At 46.6% G+C, this 20,071-nt stretch overlaps 4 protein-coding genes and 1 non-coding gene across 9 annotated transcripts; 3 read left to right on the top strand and 2 right to left on the bottom strand.

Annotated features, from left to right (window-relative positions):
• The first annotated feature begins 75 nt into the window (after positions 1 to 75).
• On the top strand, positions 76 to 1,573 carry Cskmt (citrate synthase lysine methyltransferase). 4 transcript variants are annotated; one of them, XM_077798047.1, is made up of 3 exons: positions 76 to 466; positions 559 to 720; positions 904 to 1,573. In XM_077798047.1, exons 2-3 carry the CDS (start codon positions 666 to 668, stop codon positions 1,554 to 1,556), a joined length of 708 nt encoding a protein of 235 aa, XP_077654173.1. In that variant the 5' UTR covers positions 76 to 466; positions 559 to 665; the 3' UTR covers positions 1,557 to 1,573. The 4 variants fall into 4 exon arrangements, with proteins under 4 accessions (XP_077654173.1, XP_077654174.1, XP_077654175.1 ...); XM_077798048.1 differs by having other exon boundaries at positions 541 to 720; XM_077798049.1 differs by having other exon boundaries at positions 76 to 720; positions 904 to 1,107; positions 1,260 to 1,342.
• Positions 160 to 307, top strand: LOC113195935 (small nucleolar RNA SNORA57). The gene has a single exon (XR_003302490.1). It is a non-coding gene; the product is annotated as a small nucleolar RNA SNORA57 (small nucleolar RNA).
• A 5,036-nt stretch (positions 1,574 to 6,609) lies between the features above and the next one.
• Uqcc3 (ubiquinol-cytochrome c reductase complex assembly factor 3) lies at positions 6,610 to 8,691 on the top strand. Its single transcript, XM_026407655.2, has 2 exons — positions 6,610 to 6,779; positions 6,870 to 8,691. Exons 1-2 carry the CDS (start codon positions 6,660 to 6,662, stop codon positions 7,023 to 7,025), a joined length of 276 nt encoding a protein of 91 aa, XP_026263440.1. The 5' UTR covers positions 6,610 to 6,659; the 3' UTR covers positions 7,026 to 8,691.
• Positions 8,692 to 10,157: 1,466 nt separating this feature from the next.
• On the bottom strand, positions 10,158 to 12,880 carry Ubxn1 (UBX domain protein 1). The gene is made up of 10 exons (XM_026407572.2): positions 12,813 to 12,880; positions 12,640 to 12,727; positions 12,455 to 12,508; positions 12,262 to 12,368; positions 12,111 to 12,180; positions 11,553 to 11,744; positions 11,408 to 11,459; positions 11,141 to 11,257; positions 10,456 to 10,648; positions 10,158 to 10,298 (listed from the first exon to the last, which is right to left on the bottom strand). The coding sequence occupies exons 2-10, from the start codon at positions 12,696 to 12,698 to the stop codon at positions 10,249 to 10,251; spliced, it is 894 nt and encodes a 297-aa protein (XP_026263357.1). The 5' UTR covers positions 12,699 to 12,727; positions 12,813 to 12,880; the 3' UTR covers positions 10,158 to 10,248.
• A 4,537-nt stretch (positions 12,881 to 17,417) lies between these two features.
• Lrrn4cl (LRRN4 C-terminal like) lies at positions 17,418 to 19,953 on the bottom strand. Of its 2 annotated transcripts, none has more exons than XM_026407566.2 (2): positions 19,584 to 19,953; positions 17,418 to 19,101 (listed from the first exon to the last, which is right to left on the bottom strand). In XM_026407566.2, the coding sequence occupies exon 2, from the start codon at positions 19,094 to 19,096 to the stop codon at positions 18,377 to 18,379; it is 720 nt and encodes a 239-aa protein (XP_026263351.1). In that variant the 5' UTR covers positions 19,097 to 19,101; positions 19,584 to 19,953; the 3' UTR covers positions 17,418 to 18,376. The 2 variants fall into 2 exon arrangements, with proteins under 2 accessions (XP_026263351.1, XP_026263350.1); XM_026407565.2 differs by having other exon boundaries at positions 19,541 to 19,952.
• Between the last annotated feature and the right edge of the window lie 118 nt (positions 19,954 to 20,071).

Below are 20,071 nucleotides of genomic sequence, written 5' to 3'. Positions count from 1 at the left end.
CCCTCCGCGAGCCAATCGGAGCTGGGGGGGGCGGTTCTGGGCGTATATAAGGGAGCTCGACGGGGTTTGCTTCCTTTCGGAGAGCAACTACCCAGTAAGTGTGGGCTGTTCCCTGGGAGCAGGAGGCTTAGCTGAGGTGGTTGTGGGTGGGCTTGCGGGCCTCCTTTTCTTGGCGGAAACCAGGCGTGCGGTCCTGCTTCCCGTTATGTACGGAGGCAGAAGGAAAGGATTCTGTCCCCTCGGCGTCATGTCTTCGGTGCCGGCGGTTTCCTGTCTGCCGGTTCTATCCTCAAGCGCCGAGACAAGGTTCTCCTAGGAGCAGCACAGGACTGAGGTCCAGCGGTCTGACAGGGTGCTCACGCCATCTTCTTTGGTTTCAGATCTGCGAATACCACCGCAGGAGCGTGAGCTGTCGTCTACCCTCTCTTCCATTCACCATTGCAACCAATAAAAGCTGTTCTTACTGGTAAATCTGTGTGCGTTTTTTGTTGTTTCGGTTTTTGTTATTTTTTTCCCTTCGAGGCTGCGGATTTTGGAAAGGCTGTACGCGTTTTTCAGTGACACGGAATTTGCGGATCTTCCCTTGAGCTCAGGCCTTGTAGCAGTTCAGAGTGCACTTAACCGCAAGGTTCTTAGGCTGACCTTGACTTTGCCGGGACCTCCGGATGGCTGCGCTGCGCCGAAAACTCCTACTCTTGGGGCCCAGCCGCGCCTTGGCGGGTAAGAATGATAAGTTCCTAGTGACCTGGGAGGTCTAGTACCTGGAATTGTGGCTTTTAAAACCCCCGATAGCTCTACGCACTTGTACAAGTCCCTTCTCTCATACATAGGCGCTGTTTTTTGCAGCGGTGAGATAGAACTCCAGCACTGGTGACACATACCTTCCTCCACCCTTGTTCATAGGTTCCCTGGCCAGTAGTTGCCTGGCAGACCGCTGCCTCTGGGATCGGCTCCATGCTCAGCCTCTGGGCAAAGGCCCTACCTTTGACTGGTTCTTTGGATACGAGGAAGTTCAGGAACTCCTACTATCACTACTGCAAAAGGCACCAGATGCCTCTCCACCGCGGGTGCTGGATGTGGGCTGTGGTACCTCAAGCCTATGCACAGGTCTCTACACCCAGTCCCCATACCCTGTCAGTATTCTAGGGGTGGACTTCTCCCCTATGGCTGTGGCCCATATGAACAACCTTCTGCAGGGTGGCCAAGGTCAAACACCCCTATGCCCTGGGCACCCTGACTCCCGCCTCCATTTTATGCAGGCTGATGCCCAGAATCTGGGGCCTGTGGCTGCCTCAGGCTCCTTCCAGCTATTGCTGGACAAGGGCACCTGGGATGCTGTTGCACGTGGTGGTCTGCCTGGAGCTCACCAGCTGCTATCAGAATGTTTGAGGGTCCTAAGCCCCAAAGGGACCCTAATTCAATTCTCAGATGAGGACCCTGATGTGCGACTGCCCTGCCTAGAGGAAAGATCTCATGGTAGAACTGTGACTGTGCAGGAGTTAGGCCCTTTCAGGGGCATTACCTACTTTGCTTATTTTGTTAAAGGCTCTCATTAAAGATTGTCTTAACCATAGTGTTCTGTTGGAAAGAGCTTCATCTTGGGAATATGCATGGCTGAGCTGGGCATGATGGCACATGCCTGTAATCCCAGTGGTTTTAGAGGCTGAAGCAAGAGGATCTTGACTTCAAAGCCAGACTCAGCAAAGGCAAGGCACTAAGCAATTCAATACAAACTAGGGCTGGGGATGTGGTGCCCATGAATTCAATCCCCAGTACTGCCCCCTCCTCCCCACCAAAAAAAAAAAAAGAAACTAGGTGAAAAGTTGAAGAGAAAGACAATGCTTACCCACAAAGCTCCTGAGAAGCAGGAGATGGGAATATTCTACAAAGCAGTTTCTAGAAACAGGAGACTATTATTGGGTACAAAAAACAGGGAGTGGGTGCTTCCTGATATAACCTGTCCTCAGGAATACAAGGGGCATCTTGCTCTTCCTGTTCCCAGCTGAGTCTAGGGATGTTCTAGGGGATATCTGAAGTCCTCTGGGTTCCAAACCCAATCTGAGGGAAGAGGGGAGTAAAGAGCCCATTAACAGTAAAAAAACATTCCTGATATTTAAAAATCATAAAGCTGGGCATGGTGGCTCATGCTTGTAATCCCATTCAGGAGCTGAAGCAGGAGGGTTTTCAATTCAGAGCATCAGCAAAAAGCAAGGCACCAAGTAACTTCAGAGAGACCCTGTCTCTAAATAAAAGGCAAAATAGGCCTGGGGGTATGGCTCAGTGATCAAATGCCCTTGAATTCAATCCTCAGTAGTGGGGTTGGGGGAGCCTAACTTCATAACCTTGATTATAAAGAGAAAGTGTCTCATTGGATTGTTCTGAAAATCATGAGGTAAAAGTGTATAGCACAGACAGCCATGGCTTGTGCCTGTAGGATCCCGAGTTCAAGGCCAACTTCCGCAATGAGACCCTGTCTAAATAAAAAATAAAAGGACTTGGGTGTCGGAGACCAGCTGATGGTGAGGAGTCGGCGAAAGAGGGGGTGGAGAAACAACACAGACACCAAAGTGAAGGTGTTGATCCCAATCTTTACTTGTGAAGTTGATCATATATACTTTTCATTTTGGCAGGCTTACAGTACTTTGTGGTTACAAAACAGGAATCATTATTCAAAGAAACAAAATATTACGTAGTTACAATTAGAATAGAAGAATGTATCTTGGCTTATGCATAAGCAAGCATTTGTACTTTCAGTTCGCGTTTTGTTTTGAGCTGTTTCTGCTTAGTTAACTTTTAATAATAGTTACAAATGTCCCAAACTATTGGCCTATACCTTGACTATTGTTTCTTGACTTACTGACTGGAACCTGTGCCATGGTTACGGCAAGTGGTTGATTTGTTATTACTTTTAATCAAACAAAAGTAAGAGCACAAACCATTGTGCACAGGAACAAGAACAAGTTGCCCAGTACTAACACTAATCTATCTTCTCTAGATTTTAATTTAATTTCTCAAAAACTTCCTTGACAGGAATACAGGGAGTTTTTCATTAGACATTAACAATTTACACTCCATAGCTGAATCATTGCATTTAGAGCAAACAGATCTATGCTTTAGAAGTAGTTGCATTAATTAGGAAAGTCATGATTTTTCCTTCATACTTAATGGTCATATGAGAAATCACAACTATACTTATTAAAGGAATACAAAAACAAATCAGCCCATTCCCAGAAACATACTGCGCTCCTCCAGAGGATGGACGCCTTGCGCCATCCACCTCAGTAGGGCCTTGCCATTGCCTGAGTCAGCGGAGGGGCGCAGCACTTGGGGATGTAGCTCAGTGGTAAAATGCCTCAGCTCAGTGTATCCAATACCCAGTAGCTCCTCTTCCCCAAAATTAAAATACAGATTAAAAAGTATCACCCATTCTGACATGAAACTGCCCTCTTATTGTTCATCAGTCTTGTCAACTGCCTAGACTTTTCTCCCATATTTTTCTCTACCACATTCATTTAATACCTTGTGAAGAAGGGGATGCTGAGGATCAAACATGCTAAGTAAGCATGCACTTTACTGCTGGCTACACCTGAAACCCCTTTCTATGTTTATTGAGTACCAATATGTGCTTGGCCCTGCTATCTGCAGGAGACAGTGAATCCATTTGGCCCACTCTAGAACATCCAGATCACAGTTTTCCAACTGAAACAGCCACCTCCCTTACCTGATTCTACACTTTGGTCCTGGAAGAAGGCCTCAGATTCTTCCTTGCCATCAGTGAGCAGCTGAAGTTCCTTTGACCTTTGGAGACCCCCACCATCTTCATTTGCCTCCATGGCTTCCACCACAATACAGAACAGGTGGAACTTTCAAGAGACAATCTAAATAAGGACAATGGGAATGTTGTGCACAAGTTGATTATGAGCCAGCAGCAGGACACAAGTTGAGGACATGCTAACCTGATGATCCTGGTTTCCTTCAACCCTGTTGAGCTCTTCTCTGTCCTTCCAGGAGGGAGTATTGATTTCTGGACACCAGGAGGATCCTGGACTATCTCTAGACCAAGGCCCATCTTCCTTGTTGTTCCTTGGCACAAGGGCCATGGGGGTGATTCTAAGGGTGCAAAATTGTTGAATGCCGGGGCTGGGGATGTGGCTTAAGCGGTAGCACGCTCGCCTGGCATGCGTGCAGCCCGGGTTTGATCCTCAGCACCACATACAAACAAAGATGTTGTGCCCGCCTAAAAAATAAATATTAAAATTCTCTCAAAAAAAAATTGTTGAATGACAAATAATGTACCGTCACCCAGTGCACAGCACAGATTGCTCCTTTAGTCTTCTTTGGACATGGCCCCTTAATCACTGTTCAGAGGAAGATGACACTCCAGGAGATTATGGGCCTTTCTGGGGAGGGGGGATGCTTGAGAGGTGGAATAGGAGCTTTATTTCTATTTCCTGAGACACTAGAAATAGCAGACAGGGTTGGAATAACAAGGACACCTGACTTAAAGCCTTGTGAGTAAGAGCTAATAATCTTGGAATTTCTTGGCTTACTGATTTTCCCAGGCTGACTTGTTTATTGCTGAGAGCCATTGCCAAGTAGGAATGACGCATGGCAATTTCTTTGTCAGCCTACCCCATATTGCTTAGAGGAAGGACTCTCCACTGTGGAAATGGGCTTGTCTTAGACTCAGGTCATTTGCAGTGACATTGTATTGAAAGGTGACCTTGCTCAAGGACCAAGGCGGATCAGGGTTTAGGGCGCTCCTTGGGTTTAGGGCGCTCCTTGGGTTTAGGGCAGTTCCAGGTTCTGCTGGGAATAGAGCATATCCTGCTGCCTCCAGGCACCCGGTCCTTGAGTTCCTGTTGAGTTCTTTGGGATACTGAGCCGAGTGGAAGCGATGATTTTCCCCAGAACGTGTGTGTGTAGAGGGCCGGTGACAGTTCGAGAATAAAGAGTTGCTGTTTGAATCTACAAGGTGTGTGGTGGCTCGTGATTTTGTGCCCAGCCAGACTGCGGCAGTTTATATGGATTGGAGCTAATGAATATTTATATGATGTTTATTATTTGACAGAAACTCTTTTTTGAAAGGGCGAGTACTAGAGACTGAACTTTTGGGCACTCAAACACTAAGCCACATCCCCAGCCTTATTCTGTATTTTATTTTGAGACAGGGTCTCACTGACTTGCATAGTGCCTCACAGTTGCTGAGGCTGGCTTTGATTTTGTGATCCTCCTGCCTCAGCCTCCTGACTGGCTGGGATTACAGGCATGTGCCACCATACCCGCTCTCTCTCTCCTTTTTGTACTGGGGATTGAACCCAGGTTACTATGCCACTGAGCTACATCAGTAGCCCCTAGATTATTATTTTTTATTTTGAGACACAGTCCCACTAAGTTGCTTAGAGCCTTGCTAAATTGCTGAGGCTGTCCTTGAACTTGTGATGGTCCTCCCTCAGCCTCTCCAGTTGCTGGGATAACAGATGTGTGTGACCACCCCATTCTTTAACCTGCCTTACATATAAACTCAGTTATCTTAAAACTGAGATTGTTACTATTAGGAGTCACATTTTCCAATGCAGAAACCTGAGGCAAGGAACTTAAATGATTTTCTTAGTAGATACCCAGTTCGGGTTTTTCATCTCCAAACTAGAATTTGGTATATTACACAAGTTCCACAGGCTTCCTGGTTTAAAAGTAAACAAACTTCAACACCAAGTGTATGTATACCTTGAGGAAAAGTATTAACAACCTATTTGTAAGATAAACAAGAAATAGAAAATTATACCCATTCCCCACCTAGTACTGAGTTGTTTCAGAGTTGAAAGGATTGGGAGGGGCCAATTGATTGATGGGTGTAAATATCCGGAGGAATGCTTTGTGCGGTTTTGAAAACGGCACAATACTACAGGAAAAGAAAGCAGTTCTATTTCTGATTGGAAAACTTCAGAGGGCAGAAAATGGGAAACTGTAAAATCCACAATAACCATAAAGACATGCATTCTCCTCCTAGCTCCTAGACATCCTACTCTGGACAATGGGCCCAGTGCTTAGTCCTTGGTGCCAACAACTATTATTTTTATTTATTTGATACTGGGGATTGAACTCAGGAGCACTCGACCACTGAGCCACATCTCCAGCCCCATTTTGTATTTTATTTAGAGACGGGGTCTCACTGAGTTGCTTAGCACCTCACTTTTGCTGAAGCTGGCTTCGAACTCACGATCTTCCTGTCTCAGCCTCCGGAGCCACTGGGATTACAGGCGTGTGCCACCGCACCCGGCTTGTGCCAACAATTTTTATATTATTATCGAACCTAGATGCGCTTTACCACCAAGCCATATACCCAGGGTCTCTAAGTTGCTAGGGCTGGTTTCAAACTTGTGCTCCTCCTGCTTCAGGCTCCTGAATCCATGGGATTACAGGGGCACACCACCGCTGGGCCGCGAACCAATACTTAGAAGATTTACTCAACGTCCCCAGGTATTTAGACCCAAGCGCTCAGGATTCTAAACGTTTCTAAGGCCAGGCTGTCTATACTCCGGCTGCTTCTCTATGGTTTCTACGGGTCGCTCTAGCCTGCGCAGGGGCCGGTGAGACGTCGTAGCCACCCTCTAGGCTGCCGTAGACTACGGAGGTTGTCTCGTTGGTTGCACTCAGCCATGCAGAGTGTGCGGAAAGTGCTCATGGTAGTAGCGGTGCTGGGCGCTGGGGCCGGCGTGGGGTCCGCGCTCTTTGCTCTGGTAACCCCAGGAGAGCTGCAGAAGCAAGAGATGCTGAAGGTAGGTACAACTGAGAATTCTGAGGAGGAGCCGGCGTATGGAGAACCCTGGACTGGTGTCCTGGTTTGTGAACTCCCTTCCTATTCCCAGGAGATGCCCGAACAGGACCCTCGACGCAGGGATGAAGGGAAGAGGAACCAGCAACTAGTGATGGCCACGCTGCAGGAGGCCGCGGCCACGCAGGAGAACGTAGCGTGGAGGAAGAACTGGTTGGTTGGCGGCGGCGGTGGCGGGAGATCAGCTTGATGCCAGACCTGTCCGAGTGGGCGCTACGACCTTGGTTTGAGCGCAGATCACAGGCAGCCTTTCAGCTCCGTGAAACCGGCGGGGAATCCTGACCTCAGATGCCGCACTCCAGGTCCCGGAGAGCGGCCGCCGGGTGAGCATCGTACCCCCTCCAACTCTGCGCTGATTGCTTTAATGTCCACATCATCCTCCAAAGTCGTGTCCGGGGTCGGTTGTGGTGAACAGAAAGAACCAATAAATTCTGTGCCTCCCAAGTGAGCCGTGCAGTCGCACGCCTACTGGTGCTGAGAGATGTGCAGGTCATCGCTCAAGCCGGCTTGGGGAGCTCTGCTAAGCAGGGCTCCGGCCTGCCCCGCCCCATAGTCTGAAGTTCTATGGGCTTAGTAACCACATTTTCAAAACAGGTCTTCTTATGTAAGTGTTACTTCTGGGGAAAACCAAGCGACATTCCCGAAATCGAAACTATTCTGGAAAAGCTTGTTAGCAATGGATGACATCTGTTCTTTGAGGGAGGTTGAAGAGGGGCATCTAGCACATATATGCTTTCTGTGGCCATTACTTAATCTCTGGTTAAAGAGGTTTAGAGAGGCTGATTTACTAGGGGTGGTGAAAGAAACATACTTTTAGTCAAGATCTGGTTCAACTCCCGAATGTTACAAAACCTGAGTCTGCCCTATTTTGTAAAAGGCCATAACTATCTCCAGGGTTATCAATAGATTATCCCTAACTCTGTGGCCCACACCTGTAATCCAACAGACCTGGGAGGCTGAGGCAAGAATATCACAAGTTCAAGGCCAGCCTCTGCAACTTAGTGAAATCCTGGCTGAGAATGTGGCTTAGTAACAAAGCACCTCTGGGTTCAATCCTCTGTACCAAACAATATAAATAAATAAAGGGGCTGGGAATGTTCCTTCATATTACTCCTAGGTTCAATTCTGGATACCTCAAATAAAAAAAGGCTAGCCTGCATGATGGTGCACATTTGTAATCCCATCGCCTGAGGAGGCTGAGGTAGGAGGATCTCAAGTTCCAGGCCAGCCTGGATAATTTAGTCAAGACTCTGTCTCAAAATAAAAATGAAAAGGACTTAGATATTGCTTAGTGGTAGAGCATTTGCCTATCATGTGTAAGGCCCCAAGTTCAATCCCAATACTAGACGGGGTGTGGGGGAATAGATTTAGAAATGTAAAGGGCCTGACATAGCAATGTAATGGGTCCTCTCCCCTCTAAAGGTTCACACTGTAGTTCTGAATCCAGTTATAGGACCTATTGGAAATGCCACTGAGAATTGAGATAAATCACTGGGGTTGCAGCCCCATTGTAGTCAGGTCCCTCCCCTGTTCATTTTTGGTGCTGGAGATGTTTGAACCTAGGTGCTCAGGCATGCTAAGCACATGCTCTACTAACAAACTACACCTTCCAGCTTCTTTTTTTTTCTTTAGTTATCAATGGACTTTATTTATGTGGTGCTGAGGATTGAACCCAGTGCCTCATGCATGCAAGGCAAGCTCTCTACCCCTGAGCCACAACCCCGGCCCTTCCTTTGTTTTATACCCTGTGGTTCCCAAGCAAGATTGCAATTGACAAAAAACACTGCTTTTATTGAATTGAGTCAAAACAATAAATAAAAGTTGTATAACACTGTGATGAACAGTTTATAATCAGAGATGAATGCTGGTGCTTTTTTCAGCTGCTGGATTGTAGAGTCATGTTCAATACATTTGTTGTGATCTTTATGGTGTAACTGGCCTCTTCTATATGCCCAGGAAGTGAGGAAAAAGTCAGTAGCTCTTTGACAGGAGACTAAACTGATGTAGTAGCAGTCAGAGAGACCATCATGGCTTGGTGAGTCAGGACCTGAGCTCTAGTCAGTCTTCCTGTGGGTATGCAGGTTCTAAGAAATTGCTACCAGTGTCACTTGGGAAAGCAAATTGTGCTTTGGTATCCTGGTCTCTAAAGTGGGGATAATTATACCAACACCTAGATAACAAATATTATCTATAAAGCTTAAAACTATGTGTAATCCCAGATACTCAGGGAGCTGAGGCAGGATTGTGAGATCAAGGGCAGCCCAGGCAACCTAGATGCTGTCTGAAAATAAAATTTAAAAAGGGCTGGGGGTGGCTGGCACTGTAGCACATTCTTGCAATCCTAGCAACTCAGGAGGCTAAGGCAAGAGGATTTCAAGTTTGAGGTCAGTCTCAGCAACTGTCTCAAAAGGAGCTGGGATGTAGCTCAGTGATAAAGCATATCAGAGTTCAATACCCAGAACAAGGTAAAAAGAGAGCTGGGAATATAGCTTGGTGTTAGACCACTCGCCTAGCATGTACAAGGCCTGGGTTCAATCCCTAGTACTAAAACAAAACTAATCTCCCCTTTAGAAAGTGTATTTCTGAAGTACATAATACCTTTGATTTTTGGGATTGAGGACTGAACCTAGGAGCACATTACTGCTGAGCTATTTTGACATAGGGTTTCACTAATTTCCTTAGGCCCTCCCTAAGTTGCTGAGGCTAGCTTTGAACTCATGATACTCCTGCCTCAACCTCCTGACTCATTGGGATTACAGACATGTGCCACCATCCCAGTTTAACACCTTTTAGTGTCTAGGAAAGCAGCAAAATGTGGCTGACTTATTCCTTACAACAGATGCACTTGCAAAGGTCACTAACGTTCCTTTCGATGATTATGGATCACCACTTCAAAAAACTATACTTTTAGTTGCTATTATTTACTGAGCATTTACTAGGTGTGAGGCACTGTGCTCAAGCACATGTCAGTTATTGTGTAACCCATAGGACAACCCCAAGGAATACTATAATTCCTATTATTATAGTACTATTATTCCTATTCTACTGAAGAAACTACGTTTAAAGTCAAGGCACACAACTAGTCAGGATTTAAAGTTTATGCACCACTTTACCTGTAGGAGCAAAAGTCGCTTTTGTGATGCATTCTCTCCTTCCCTGGCTCAGCACCTCTCCCCTCCACCTCTGAGGCAGCTAAGACCCAAAGATTTAGACACAAGTCTCTGTTGGAGAGGAAAGGGATATTCTCCAAGTGCCTTCCCTTTAGCTTCTTTCTCTTCCTTGGTTTTGTCCCTCCCAACCACTCAGAAAGGAGCCAGGCATATACAGAACTCAGGGTCTATTTATTTGGAAGGGGATGTCAGTGCTTTATCAAAGATGAAGAGGTCAGAGAATGATGATGAAATAAAGGCCCCTCAGCTGGGACATTTCTTGGCCACAATGAGGACAGCAGAAGGCACAAGTCCTAAAGATGGGGGGAAAAAAAAGGCTTGAGCCACAAGAATACTTGTTTTTTGCTCCCCAAACTCCTGGATTCATGCCATCCCCACAAATCCCTTCTTTATATCCCTTCTTTTCCCTCCATTCCTCCAAATCCTGGCTTCTGGTCTCACATGCCATACCCAGCTCCTGCAGAGGCCGTTCCATGTCAGCTTCTGAGAAGGCCCGCCTGGGAAAGCCACTAAGCAACTGCACTGGGTCCTGGCCCCCTCCAGGTTCCTCCCCACGGTGGAGCTCCACATAGAGCCTCACTGCTGCCAGCTGTTCCCGAGCCCGAAATGTCTGGGTCAGTGAAGTTCCATCTGGCAACCTGACCTAAGGGCAAGAGAGATTTCCAGTATTGTTAAGCACCAAAACCAATAAGGAAAAGAGTTAAAGTTGGCCCCTCCTTCTTCTTAGACTAAATCAGTATACCTACTATTTAAAGCACTTAATGAACAACCACTTATGCTCTGCCTTACTAAGTTTGAACAAGTGGCCCCAACTTCCTTGCAATTCAACACAGACAAGATTATAAAAAAATTTCAGGATAAATTCCACATTGTGAAAGCAGCTGTGTAATGAACCAAATGAAAACAATGTAAGTAAAAGGATAAATGCTGAGTAAGAGGGAGGTATGGATTTAAATATGACTGGAGCAGGTGAAATTTGATATCTTTCCTAAGAGTGGAACAGGTAGGATTTCAAGTCATGTACAAAGAAGGAAGAGATTTGGCAAAGGGAATGTAACTGAAATAAGCTCTGAGCTGGGCTCCTTATAGGTCAACAAAGGGGTTACAGGAGCAAGACAGGAATCAGAATCAGTACCTGTATGCGACACTGGTCATATTCCCGCTTGGTAGGAGGTTCCTGGCTGGGAGACGAGGGAACAGGACCTGGCTCTGTCACTGGTGGGGATGGCTGAGAACCCACACTACCACCATACTAGAGAACAAAGTAAAACAGGAGTCAGGCACTTACCCACCCTCCGGAAATGGGTGGTATGGATGGTATTTACTCATGCTTCCCCTTTGAAGCTGGAAAAGGGTTTTAGTGTGCCTTTTGCATTACAATCACTGTCTTTTCAACACCCACCTTTTTGGCTCTCTCTGCTTTGTCCCTTTGGATCTTTTCTCGAACCCTCTGTCTGGAATACAGACAGGAAGAAAATAGGTCAGACCTTAACAAACCAAATGTTGATTTTTTTTCTCCTGTAAACCAACATGCCCATCACCCAGACCTGGCTGCTAACTCTTCAGCCTTTTCCCTCCTCCGCTCCTCAGCAGCTCTGCGCATCTCATCTTCCTGTAGTCTCTGGCGTGCAGCTGAAAGCTCTTGACCTTGTCTCCTTCGCTGTTTTTCTCGCTCCAATGCTTCCCGCTCCTCCCTTTCTTCACGTTCCCGCTGCTTCTGAGCCACCAGCTCCAACATCCTATGTTGCAGAAAGGACACAGTTCAAGAGAAATGGACACACAATAGGAAGGGACAGAACAAAATTGGCTGATGTGTCCCAAAATAAATGAATGAAAGAACAGGGGTAGCAGTATAGCTCAGTAGAATAAATGCTCAGCATATTGAAGTTCAGGATTTAAAAAAACAAAAACAAAAAAACAGAGAATAGAAAAAAGCCAAGGTTCTTCAACCAGACTTGTGTATGTATTGGGGAAGGGTGGAAGATAACCCTCAAAAAAGTTACCTGGGGGCTGGGGATATAGCTCAGCTGGTAGAGCAATTGCTTAGCATGCACAAGGCCCTGGGTTCCTTCCCCAGCACCATCAAGAAATAAAAGCTACTTTACCTCTTGGTCTGTTCTTGTCTTTCCTCTTCGGTCAAAACGGGTCGGCTTTCTCCGGCAGCCGTTCCAGGTCCTACAAACAAGCAGTATTATTACCCCGTCGGCTCCTCGTCGGGCCCGCCTGAATAATCACACCACGTCTCCCAGTGAGAACCTTCAGGGCCAACTTGTTCTGAGGGGGTGGGTTCCCGTCCCAGGACATGTCCAAGAGGAGTCTCTAAAGGCTCATCCACGTCGGGGTCATCTTCGTGCTCCATCAGCCTGGCAGGGAAATCGGCAGTGAGGTCAGCATGAGACTGCTCCTCCCAGCAGCCCCCAATCCTCCGCCACCGAGTCTGAAGGCTCACCAGTCCATCGCAGCCTCGATGCCCTGGTTCCCTGTGAGGGCCAGAGCCTTCTCCCTGCGGGCAGAAACACCGTGAATAGCGCCTACGGACCATGGTGACCGTCAGGACGGGGCTAGGCTGGGGTAAAGGTCCAGACAGGTCCGCGGTCCCCCAGCCTGGCGGGCCGGGGTTGGGTGCTCCCTTACGCGCGTCCCCTGGGGAAGCCCATCTCGATGAGACTCTCCAGAGCCGTCAGCTCCGCCATGCCGCCGCCGCCGCCGCTTCCGCGGGGACCTGATGTGGCAAGAAGGAGGGTGGGAAAGGTCAACGCAAGGGAACCCTGCGCCCGATACCACCCATCGGGCGCTCGTTCACTCACCCGGCTCGGGACCCACCGGGGACACCGACAAGAAGAAAGGCGAAGGGAAGCGGAAGTGCCCGAATCTGTTTGGGTCACGTGGGGCTGGCGTGGACGGATGCCGCGGAGTGCCAGAAAACTCGCTGGCCAGCCTCCAGAATTTTGCGTGGGCGGAAGGAGACCTACCAAACCCCAGTGCTCCCGCACAGTGCCGAAGAAGCGCCCTGAGGCTTGGAAACCCAAGAGCCGAATGAGGCCAGTTCCCGGAGTTTTACACTGCTTCACCTTCCTTAAAAATTAAAATTGTGGCCCTTAAGTGCAATCGTTTGGAAAGTTGTTTGTCAGTGTTTCTCAGGAGCCATAGAAATGGTCATGCTCTTTGATCCACTCATCTTCGGGGAATTTCGCCATCCTGTGCCCGATTGCCAAAGGAATCTTTGCAATACACAGTATCTGAACCTGGGTCATCACCATGTCACCCCGGTCATCTAGTACAAGCCCAAAGGCTGACTTTCTCTTGCCCCAATGTTTTAGTTTTAAGAGCCCCATCTATAAAATGGACATAATGATGACAGCTATGTAGGTGCCTCACAAGACGGTATGGCATAAATTATGGTAGTTACTGCATAGTTTCATTTCCTTCAAATTGAGGATAACCTGTGCATGTTGTGAAACAGGCCCTACACCTCATTTTGGCCTTTGCACCTACCAGCTCCTCTGCCTGAGATGTTTGGCCTCTTCTCTCCTCTTAGTTAACTTCTAGTTGTTTTTCAAGACTCCGGCCTGCAAGTTCAAGGCGAGCCTCCGCAATTTTGTGAGACACCCTCCCCACCCCCAAGAAACTGAGTGAGACCCTGTCTCAAAAAAAAAAAAAAAAAAAAAAAATTAAAAAGACTGGGGGATTGGGGCTGGGGATGTGGCTCAAGCGGTAGCGCGCTCGCCTGGCATGCGTGCGGCCAGGGTTGGATCCTCAGCACCACATACAAACAAAGATGTTGTGTCTGCAGGAAACTAAAAAATAAATATTAAAAAAAACTCTCCCTCTCTTAAAAAAAAAAAAAAAAGACTGGGGGATTGAGCTCTGTGGTAAAGCTCCTCTGGACTAAATCTCTAGTACCCAAAAATAAAATTTACAAAATATGTTTATTTAGGAGGTAGAATAATAATTATAATAATAATAAGTTACTCATATTGACTGACAGGGTTGTAGCTCAGTGGTAGAGCACTTGCCTAGCGTGTGTGAGGCACTGGGTTCAATTCTCAGAACCACATATAAATAAAAAATAAAGGTCCATCAAAAAAAAAGTTACTCATATGGAAAATAAATGTATGTAACAGGGTTCACTTGATGCTTTGACTATCTCTTGTGGCTTTGAAACTTAGATTTTTTTTTTCTTTTTCCCAATCTTCTTTTCCCTAACCATCTCCTTCCTGACCTCCTCTCTGCTCTTTTTTCCCCTGATCTTCCCTGATATTCTTTTCCTTCAACTTTTCCTCCCTGATCTTCTTGATCTTCTTTTCCCTAACCTTCCCCTTCCTGACCTCTTCCCTGATCTTCTTTTCCCTGATCTTCTCCTCCCTGATCTCATTTTCTCTGAATCACCTCTGTAAAAGCTCCCTCTCAGGCTGGGGCTGGGGCTGAGTGGTAAAGCGCTCACCTAGCACATGCCAGGCCTGGGTATTGTGTTCTACTACAACTAAAAAATAAATATTAAAAAAAAAAAGAAAGAAAAGCCTCCTGTTCCTGCAAATGAGCAGAATCACAGCCTTTGGGACAGGAGTCCCCTGTGTTCCTCCTTTGCTAGCAAAGCAATAAAGCTTTTTCCTTGTTCTCAAGACCTTGTCTTCATTATTGTATTGGTTTCAAGGACAAGGACCGAGCTTTCAGTTACATGTACTTGAGGCTTAGTTGATTAACTCATATTTAATCATCATAACGGTCCCTATTCTGTATTATTATTAGTCATAGGAAACAGGCACAGAAAGATGAGATGATTCATCTAAGATCATAAAGGCAGTAGAAAGTAGCAGAGCTAGAATTCTACCATGCATTGTGTTTCACTAAACCTGTATGCTTTGTTGCCCCTCTCCATGGTAAAATGAAGAGCTTTTGAGTTGGGCAATTTAAGCAGGAATCCTATCTGAACTCCTTAGTTGTAATTTCAAACCCTTTAGGACTTCAAATCTCTCATCTTTGAAAAGGTGATACTATCTCTTGGAATGTTCGTGGTAAGGATTAAGTGAGAATGCATGAAAAGCATGTCTTTACTAATAATAGAGTGGGTCTCCTCATTCATAAGTGAATGATTGCTGAGGAAATAGTCATTAAATAAAAAGTCACAAGGTAATCACTACAATGTAATGCTACATGTGTTCTAGATAACAATCTAAATTTATTCTAGTGGGGGCTGGGGATGTGGCTCAAGTGGTAGTGCGCTGGCCTGGCATGTGTGCGGCCCAGGTGCGATCCTCAGCATCACATACAAACAAAGCTGTTGTGTCCGCCGAAAACTAAAAATAAATATTAAAAAATTCTCTCTCAAAAAAAAATTAAATTTATTCTAATGGTCCAATCATTTTAAAAATAATCAAATTTTAGAGTATTGCCTATTTGAATTACTTCCAGAGGTGAATGCCTTCCCCTGGGTACTTAAGTAAACAGGTGAGGATACACAAACAAGGATGTCCTTAAAACCACCCTGAAGAAAATTTAAATGTTCCAACAAAGAGTGATGGCTAAAGTTCTTTAAAGTACATTCTTTTGTAGGAAATCATGAGGCCTTTAACCTATAAGGAGGTTATGATTTGCCAATGTTCAGCATTGTCTATGACTGAATAATGAGTGAAAAACAAAATATTTGTTCTTTGTAAAGAACTGCTCTGGGGCTGGGGATGTGGCTCAGGCGGTAGCGCGCTCGCCTGGCATGCGAGCGGCCCGGGTTCGATCCTCAGCACCACATACCAACAAAGATGTTGTGCCCGCCAAAAAAAACTAAAAAGTAAATAAAATTCTCTCTCTCAAAAAAAAAAAAAAAAAAAACAAAGATGTTGTGTCCTCCGAAAACTAAAAAATAAATATTAAAAAAAAAAAAAGAAATAAAAAAAATCACATTGTTTAAAAAAAAAAAAAAAGAACTGCTTCTGGGAGGGGTGGTACCTGCCTGTAATCCTATCAGCTCAGGAGGCTGAGGCAGGAGGATTGTTAGTTCAAAGCCAGTATCAACAACTTATCCAAGCCCTAAGCCACTCAGCAAGACCCTGTCTCTAAATAAAATATTAAAAAGGGCTGGGGATGTAGTCAGTGTTTAAGTACCTTGGGTTCAATTCCCAGTACCCAAAACAAAACAAAACAAAAAAACTGCTCTACTAAGGGCAATTATGTCTTTTGCTGCACATCAAACCAAAAGCCTTGTGCATGCTAGGCAAGCACTCTATGACTGAGCTATATTCCCAGCCTAATGGCTTTTTATGTATGTATTTATTTATTTTTTACATGGGGATCTAACCCAGGGCCTCTTTCATACTAGAGCACTGAAGTATACCCCCAGCAAGGGCAATTAAGGAAGAAGAGAAGTTTCACTTTGTATGTATCAGTGTTACTTGAAACTTGTATGTGTTTGTTTTACAATTAAATTTTTAAACAGTTAGGGCCAGGGTATAACAGTGGTAGACTGCTTGCCTAGCATGCACAAGGCCCTTGGTTCCATCCCCAGCTCTTTGGGGATTGCGGGGGAGGAGTTGTAAGACCAGTAAAGGTGAGGTTTATACTATGTAGCAATACAAAACAGTCTTTTCTATATCCAGCTTTCTTTTTTCTTTCTTTCCTTTCTTTCTTTTCAGTTCTGGGGATTAAACTCAAAGATGCTCTTCAACTGACCTACATTCCCAACACTTTTTAATTTATTTAATTTCATTTATTAACTTATTTATGTGGTGCTGGGGATTGAACCCAGGGCTTTGTACATGCAAGGCAAGCACTCTACCAACTGAGCTTTCCCCACCCTTTTTAAAATATTTTTTTTTTAGTTGCAGATGGACACAGTACCTTTATTTTATTTATTTATGTGGTACTGAGGCTTGAACCCAGTGCTACTCACATGCTAGGCAAGTGTTCTGCCACTGAGCTACTCAACCCTATCCCCCCCGCCCCGCCTTCCCTAAATTGCAGAGGCTGGCTTCAAACTTGTGATCTTTTCACCTCAGCTTAAGGTAGCTGGAATTACAGGTGCTACATTCACTTAATTTAAAGATAAATTCAAGATGTGATTGCCTGAGGCATGCCTGTAATCCCAGTGGCTTGGGAGGCTGAGGCAAGAGGATCACAAGTTCAAGGCAGCCTCAGCAATTTAGTGAGACCCTAAGCAATTTAGCAGGCCCTGTCTCAAAATAAAAATTAAAAGGGCTGGGGATGCAGCTCAGTGGTTAAGTGCCCTGGATTCAACCCCCATTACCAATAAATAAATAAATAAGTGAATAGATACATAAATAAGTGAATAAATAAATAAATAAGTGAATAAATAAAAAAATAGATAGATAGAAAGTATGTATATGACTATGAAAAATAGATATCTACACAGAGAATTGAAGGGATCATGAAAATTGACAATTTCTTTTAAATTTCCTTTAATGTTATCACAGTTGGTATACAATAAACACCAATGGGGGATTCCTTGGTATTACTGTTGATTTGTCTTATTTTAATTAGCAAGAGCACAAACATGTGCCCGACAAAGGCTTGGGGCTTCCTTCTCTTCTGTATCCCATCTCAGTCCTTAATCTCCACCCTCCTCAGAAACAGACTCTGATCCAGATATGCTCATCTGGGTAACTTAAGGAAAGGTCAAAGAAGACTGTGGCTCCAATCAGAAAATCTTATCCTGCAGAAACTTATTCTCAAATGCCCCTTAAGCTATGCAAAGTGCCAAAGTGGCAGTGTCTTTTTGTCCCCCCCCACCCCTTCTGAGGATTGAACCCAGGGGTACTCTACCACTGAGCTACTTCCCCAGTCCCTTTTTTAATTTTGTAGTTTAAAACAGAGTCTTGTTAAATTGTCCAGGCCACCAAGCCCAAGAGCAGAACCCTTTGAGGGTGTATGGCAGGGGCTGACTTACTGAAGCCAAAGGGCAAATCCGGCCTGCTCACTGACATATATATATAAGACCCATAAGACCCATGAGCTAAGAATGGGTTTTACACTTTTTAATGGTTATATTTTAAATGACTAGATAAGTACCTACATAATATCCTCAATATTATACTTTTTTTGGGAGGGGGAGGTGCTGGGGCCTGAACCCAGGGCCTTGTGCATGTGAGACAAGCACTCTACCAACTGAGCTATGTCCCCAGTCCTCTCAATGTTATACTCTTAAACATGCAAAACCTGCTTACTAACTCTCTGACCCTCTCTACTTCTGTCTAGCTTTCAGGCAGGAACAAAGTGGCAAGCCCTGACCTTTAACTCTCAGTTCAGAGACCCCCAGCTGCGGCCCAGTTGTCTGGCGCCAGGCGGCAGCGGGCTGGCCCTTCTGGGAGCCAGCTGGCGCTCCAGGTGGGGCTGGGCTGCGCGGAAGTCCCCCAGACCCTCATCAGAGCGCCCCTGCGGCTTGGGCGGTGGCTGCGCGGCGCGGACAGCCCCAGCGCTCGCGCAGGCAGAAGTGCCAGATCAGGGCGACGCAGCTTAGCAGAGCCAGGGCTGTGCCCACCCCCACGGCCGCGTGGATTAGGGTGACCGGTCTGGGTGGCACGGTGAGCCGACCGCAGGGCCCGAAGGCCGGGAAGGACACCCCCTCGAGGTCCTCCCCACCTGCCTGGGACACGCGGCTCTCCCCGGCCTCATTACCAGCCACCACGCAAACCACATAAGCGCCCCCAGGCTTAAGTCCCTTCAGTTCTGCTCTGCGGACCGTAGTGTTGAGTAGGGGGCCCTTCTGCGGAGCCCCGCTGCCTTCCCAAAGCAGCAGCTGGTAGTGGTGGACCGGGGAGGAGGGGGCACACCAGTGGACCTCGGCGCGGCCCTCTTCGGCCACAATGCGCACTTCTCCTAGGCGTGGCGGGTCCGGAGGCCAGGCAGGGCTAGACAGTCCTGGGCACAGGCAGGCCACCGGCCTGGCCTTCTGCAACTCATTGCAGGGCACCTGCAGGTGGCGGCAACGGTCGTAGTCACAGGGGACAGCCAGGGAAGGTGTGCTCACCGTCTCATCTTCCTCCTCTTCCTCGAAGTCTTGAGGAGCCAAGGGCTGAGCTCTGGGAACCGACCAGGTCAGGGCTAGGAGCCACAGAAGGCAGAGAGAGCCTGGAAGAGCCATGCAGTCTGGAAGGGAAAGGGTGAATAGGTAAAGGCTGTCATCCGTGCCTTAGGGCCCCTGCCTGGATAGAACCCAAACACAACAGGGAATCCAGATGATAAAAGAGGTAAGAAGACCAGCTTCTCTTGACAAATGTTCCAAGTTACATGTTTGATTTTGGACAAAATGAAGCTCTGGTCTGATATATATCAAAGAAACACATGTGAGCAGCAACATTCGAAGTGCTAGAAAGTTAATGAATAAACAAAATGCTGGGAGGAGAAGGAGGGGAAAGGATTTACTCAGCCAAGAAAGGTGGTAGAATTCCCAGCTGCCACCCAGAGAAAAGATCTAAGTAAACCGAGGATCAGTCAGCAAGACATGCAAAAACCCAACAGGAAGACAGAAGTGAGAAAAGACAAAACCCTAGGAGGAAAGGAGGATCCTGGACTCTTCACTCCCCACCTGTTATCTGTGTGAATCCTGTCCAGGGAGTCCAGAACCCCACCTGATCGCTCTGGCCCACAGCAGCCCGCCACTAGCGGGGAGACCTTGAGGGAGTGGGAATCTGCAACCAGATGTCTGGGGCTATCAGGTTGAGGAGTCCTGAGGATAGTAGGCCGCGCTGCCTGCACTGTCAGGTTGTATCTTCAATTTTCTTTTGGCTGAAAGCTTTTGTACCCTTCAACTCTGATGTCACTACCTGGCCCCCTTCTCCACTCCCCTCCCCACTGAGTGCCAAGAAGAGGGCTGGTCCGCTCAGAGGGCCTGAGTCACGGGGCCAGGGTGGGGAAAGCCATGCACAGCAGTTTCAGCTGGAGCTCAGGATGCCTGGGTTCTGACAGAGGAGTGGAATGTGGAAAGTGGCCAGGAGCTGAGAATCCAAAGGCTGAAGTCATGTGAAGGGATGGGGAGGGAAATATTGGAGAGGGCCACCTGGCTGGTATAAGAGAGGAAAACAGCTGTGGACAGCATGGGGCCTGGGTTACAAAATGC

The sequence above is a fragment of the Urocitellus parryii genome, chromosome 4 (assembly GCF_045843805.1).
Source record: "Urocitellus parryii isolate mUroPar1 chromosome 4, mUroPar1.hap1, whole genome shotgun sequence".
Classification (NCBI taxonomy): Eukaryota; Metazoa; Chordata; class Mammalia; order Rodentia; family Sciuridae; genus Urocitellus; species Urocitellus parryii.
The sequence above is the reverse complement of the archived record's forward strand: the minus strand, read 5'-3'. Positions and strand labels throughout refer to the sequence as shown.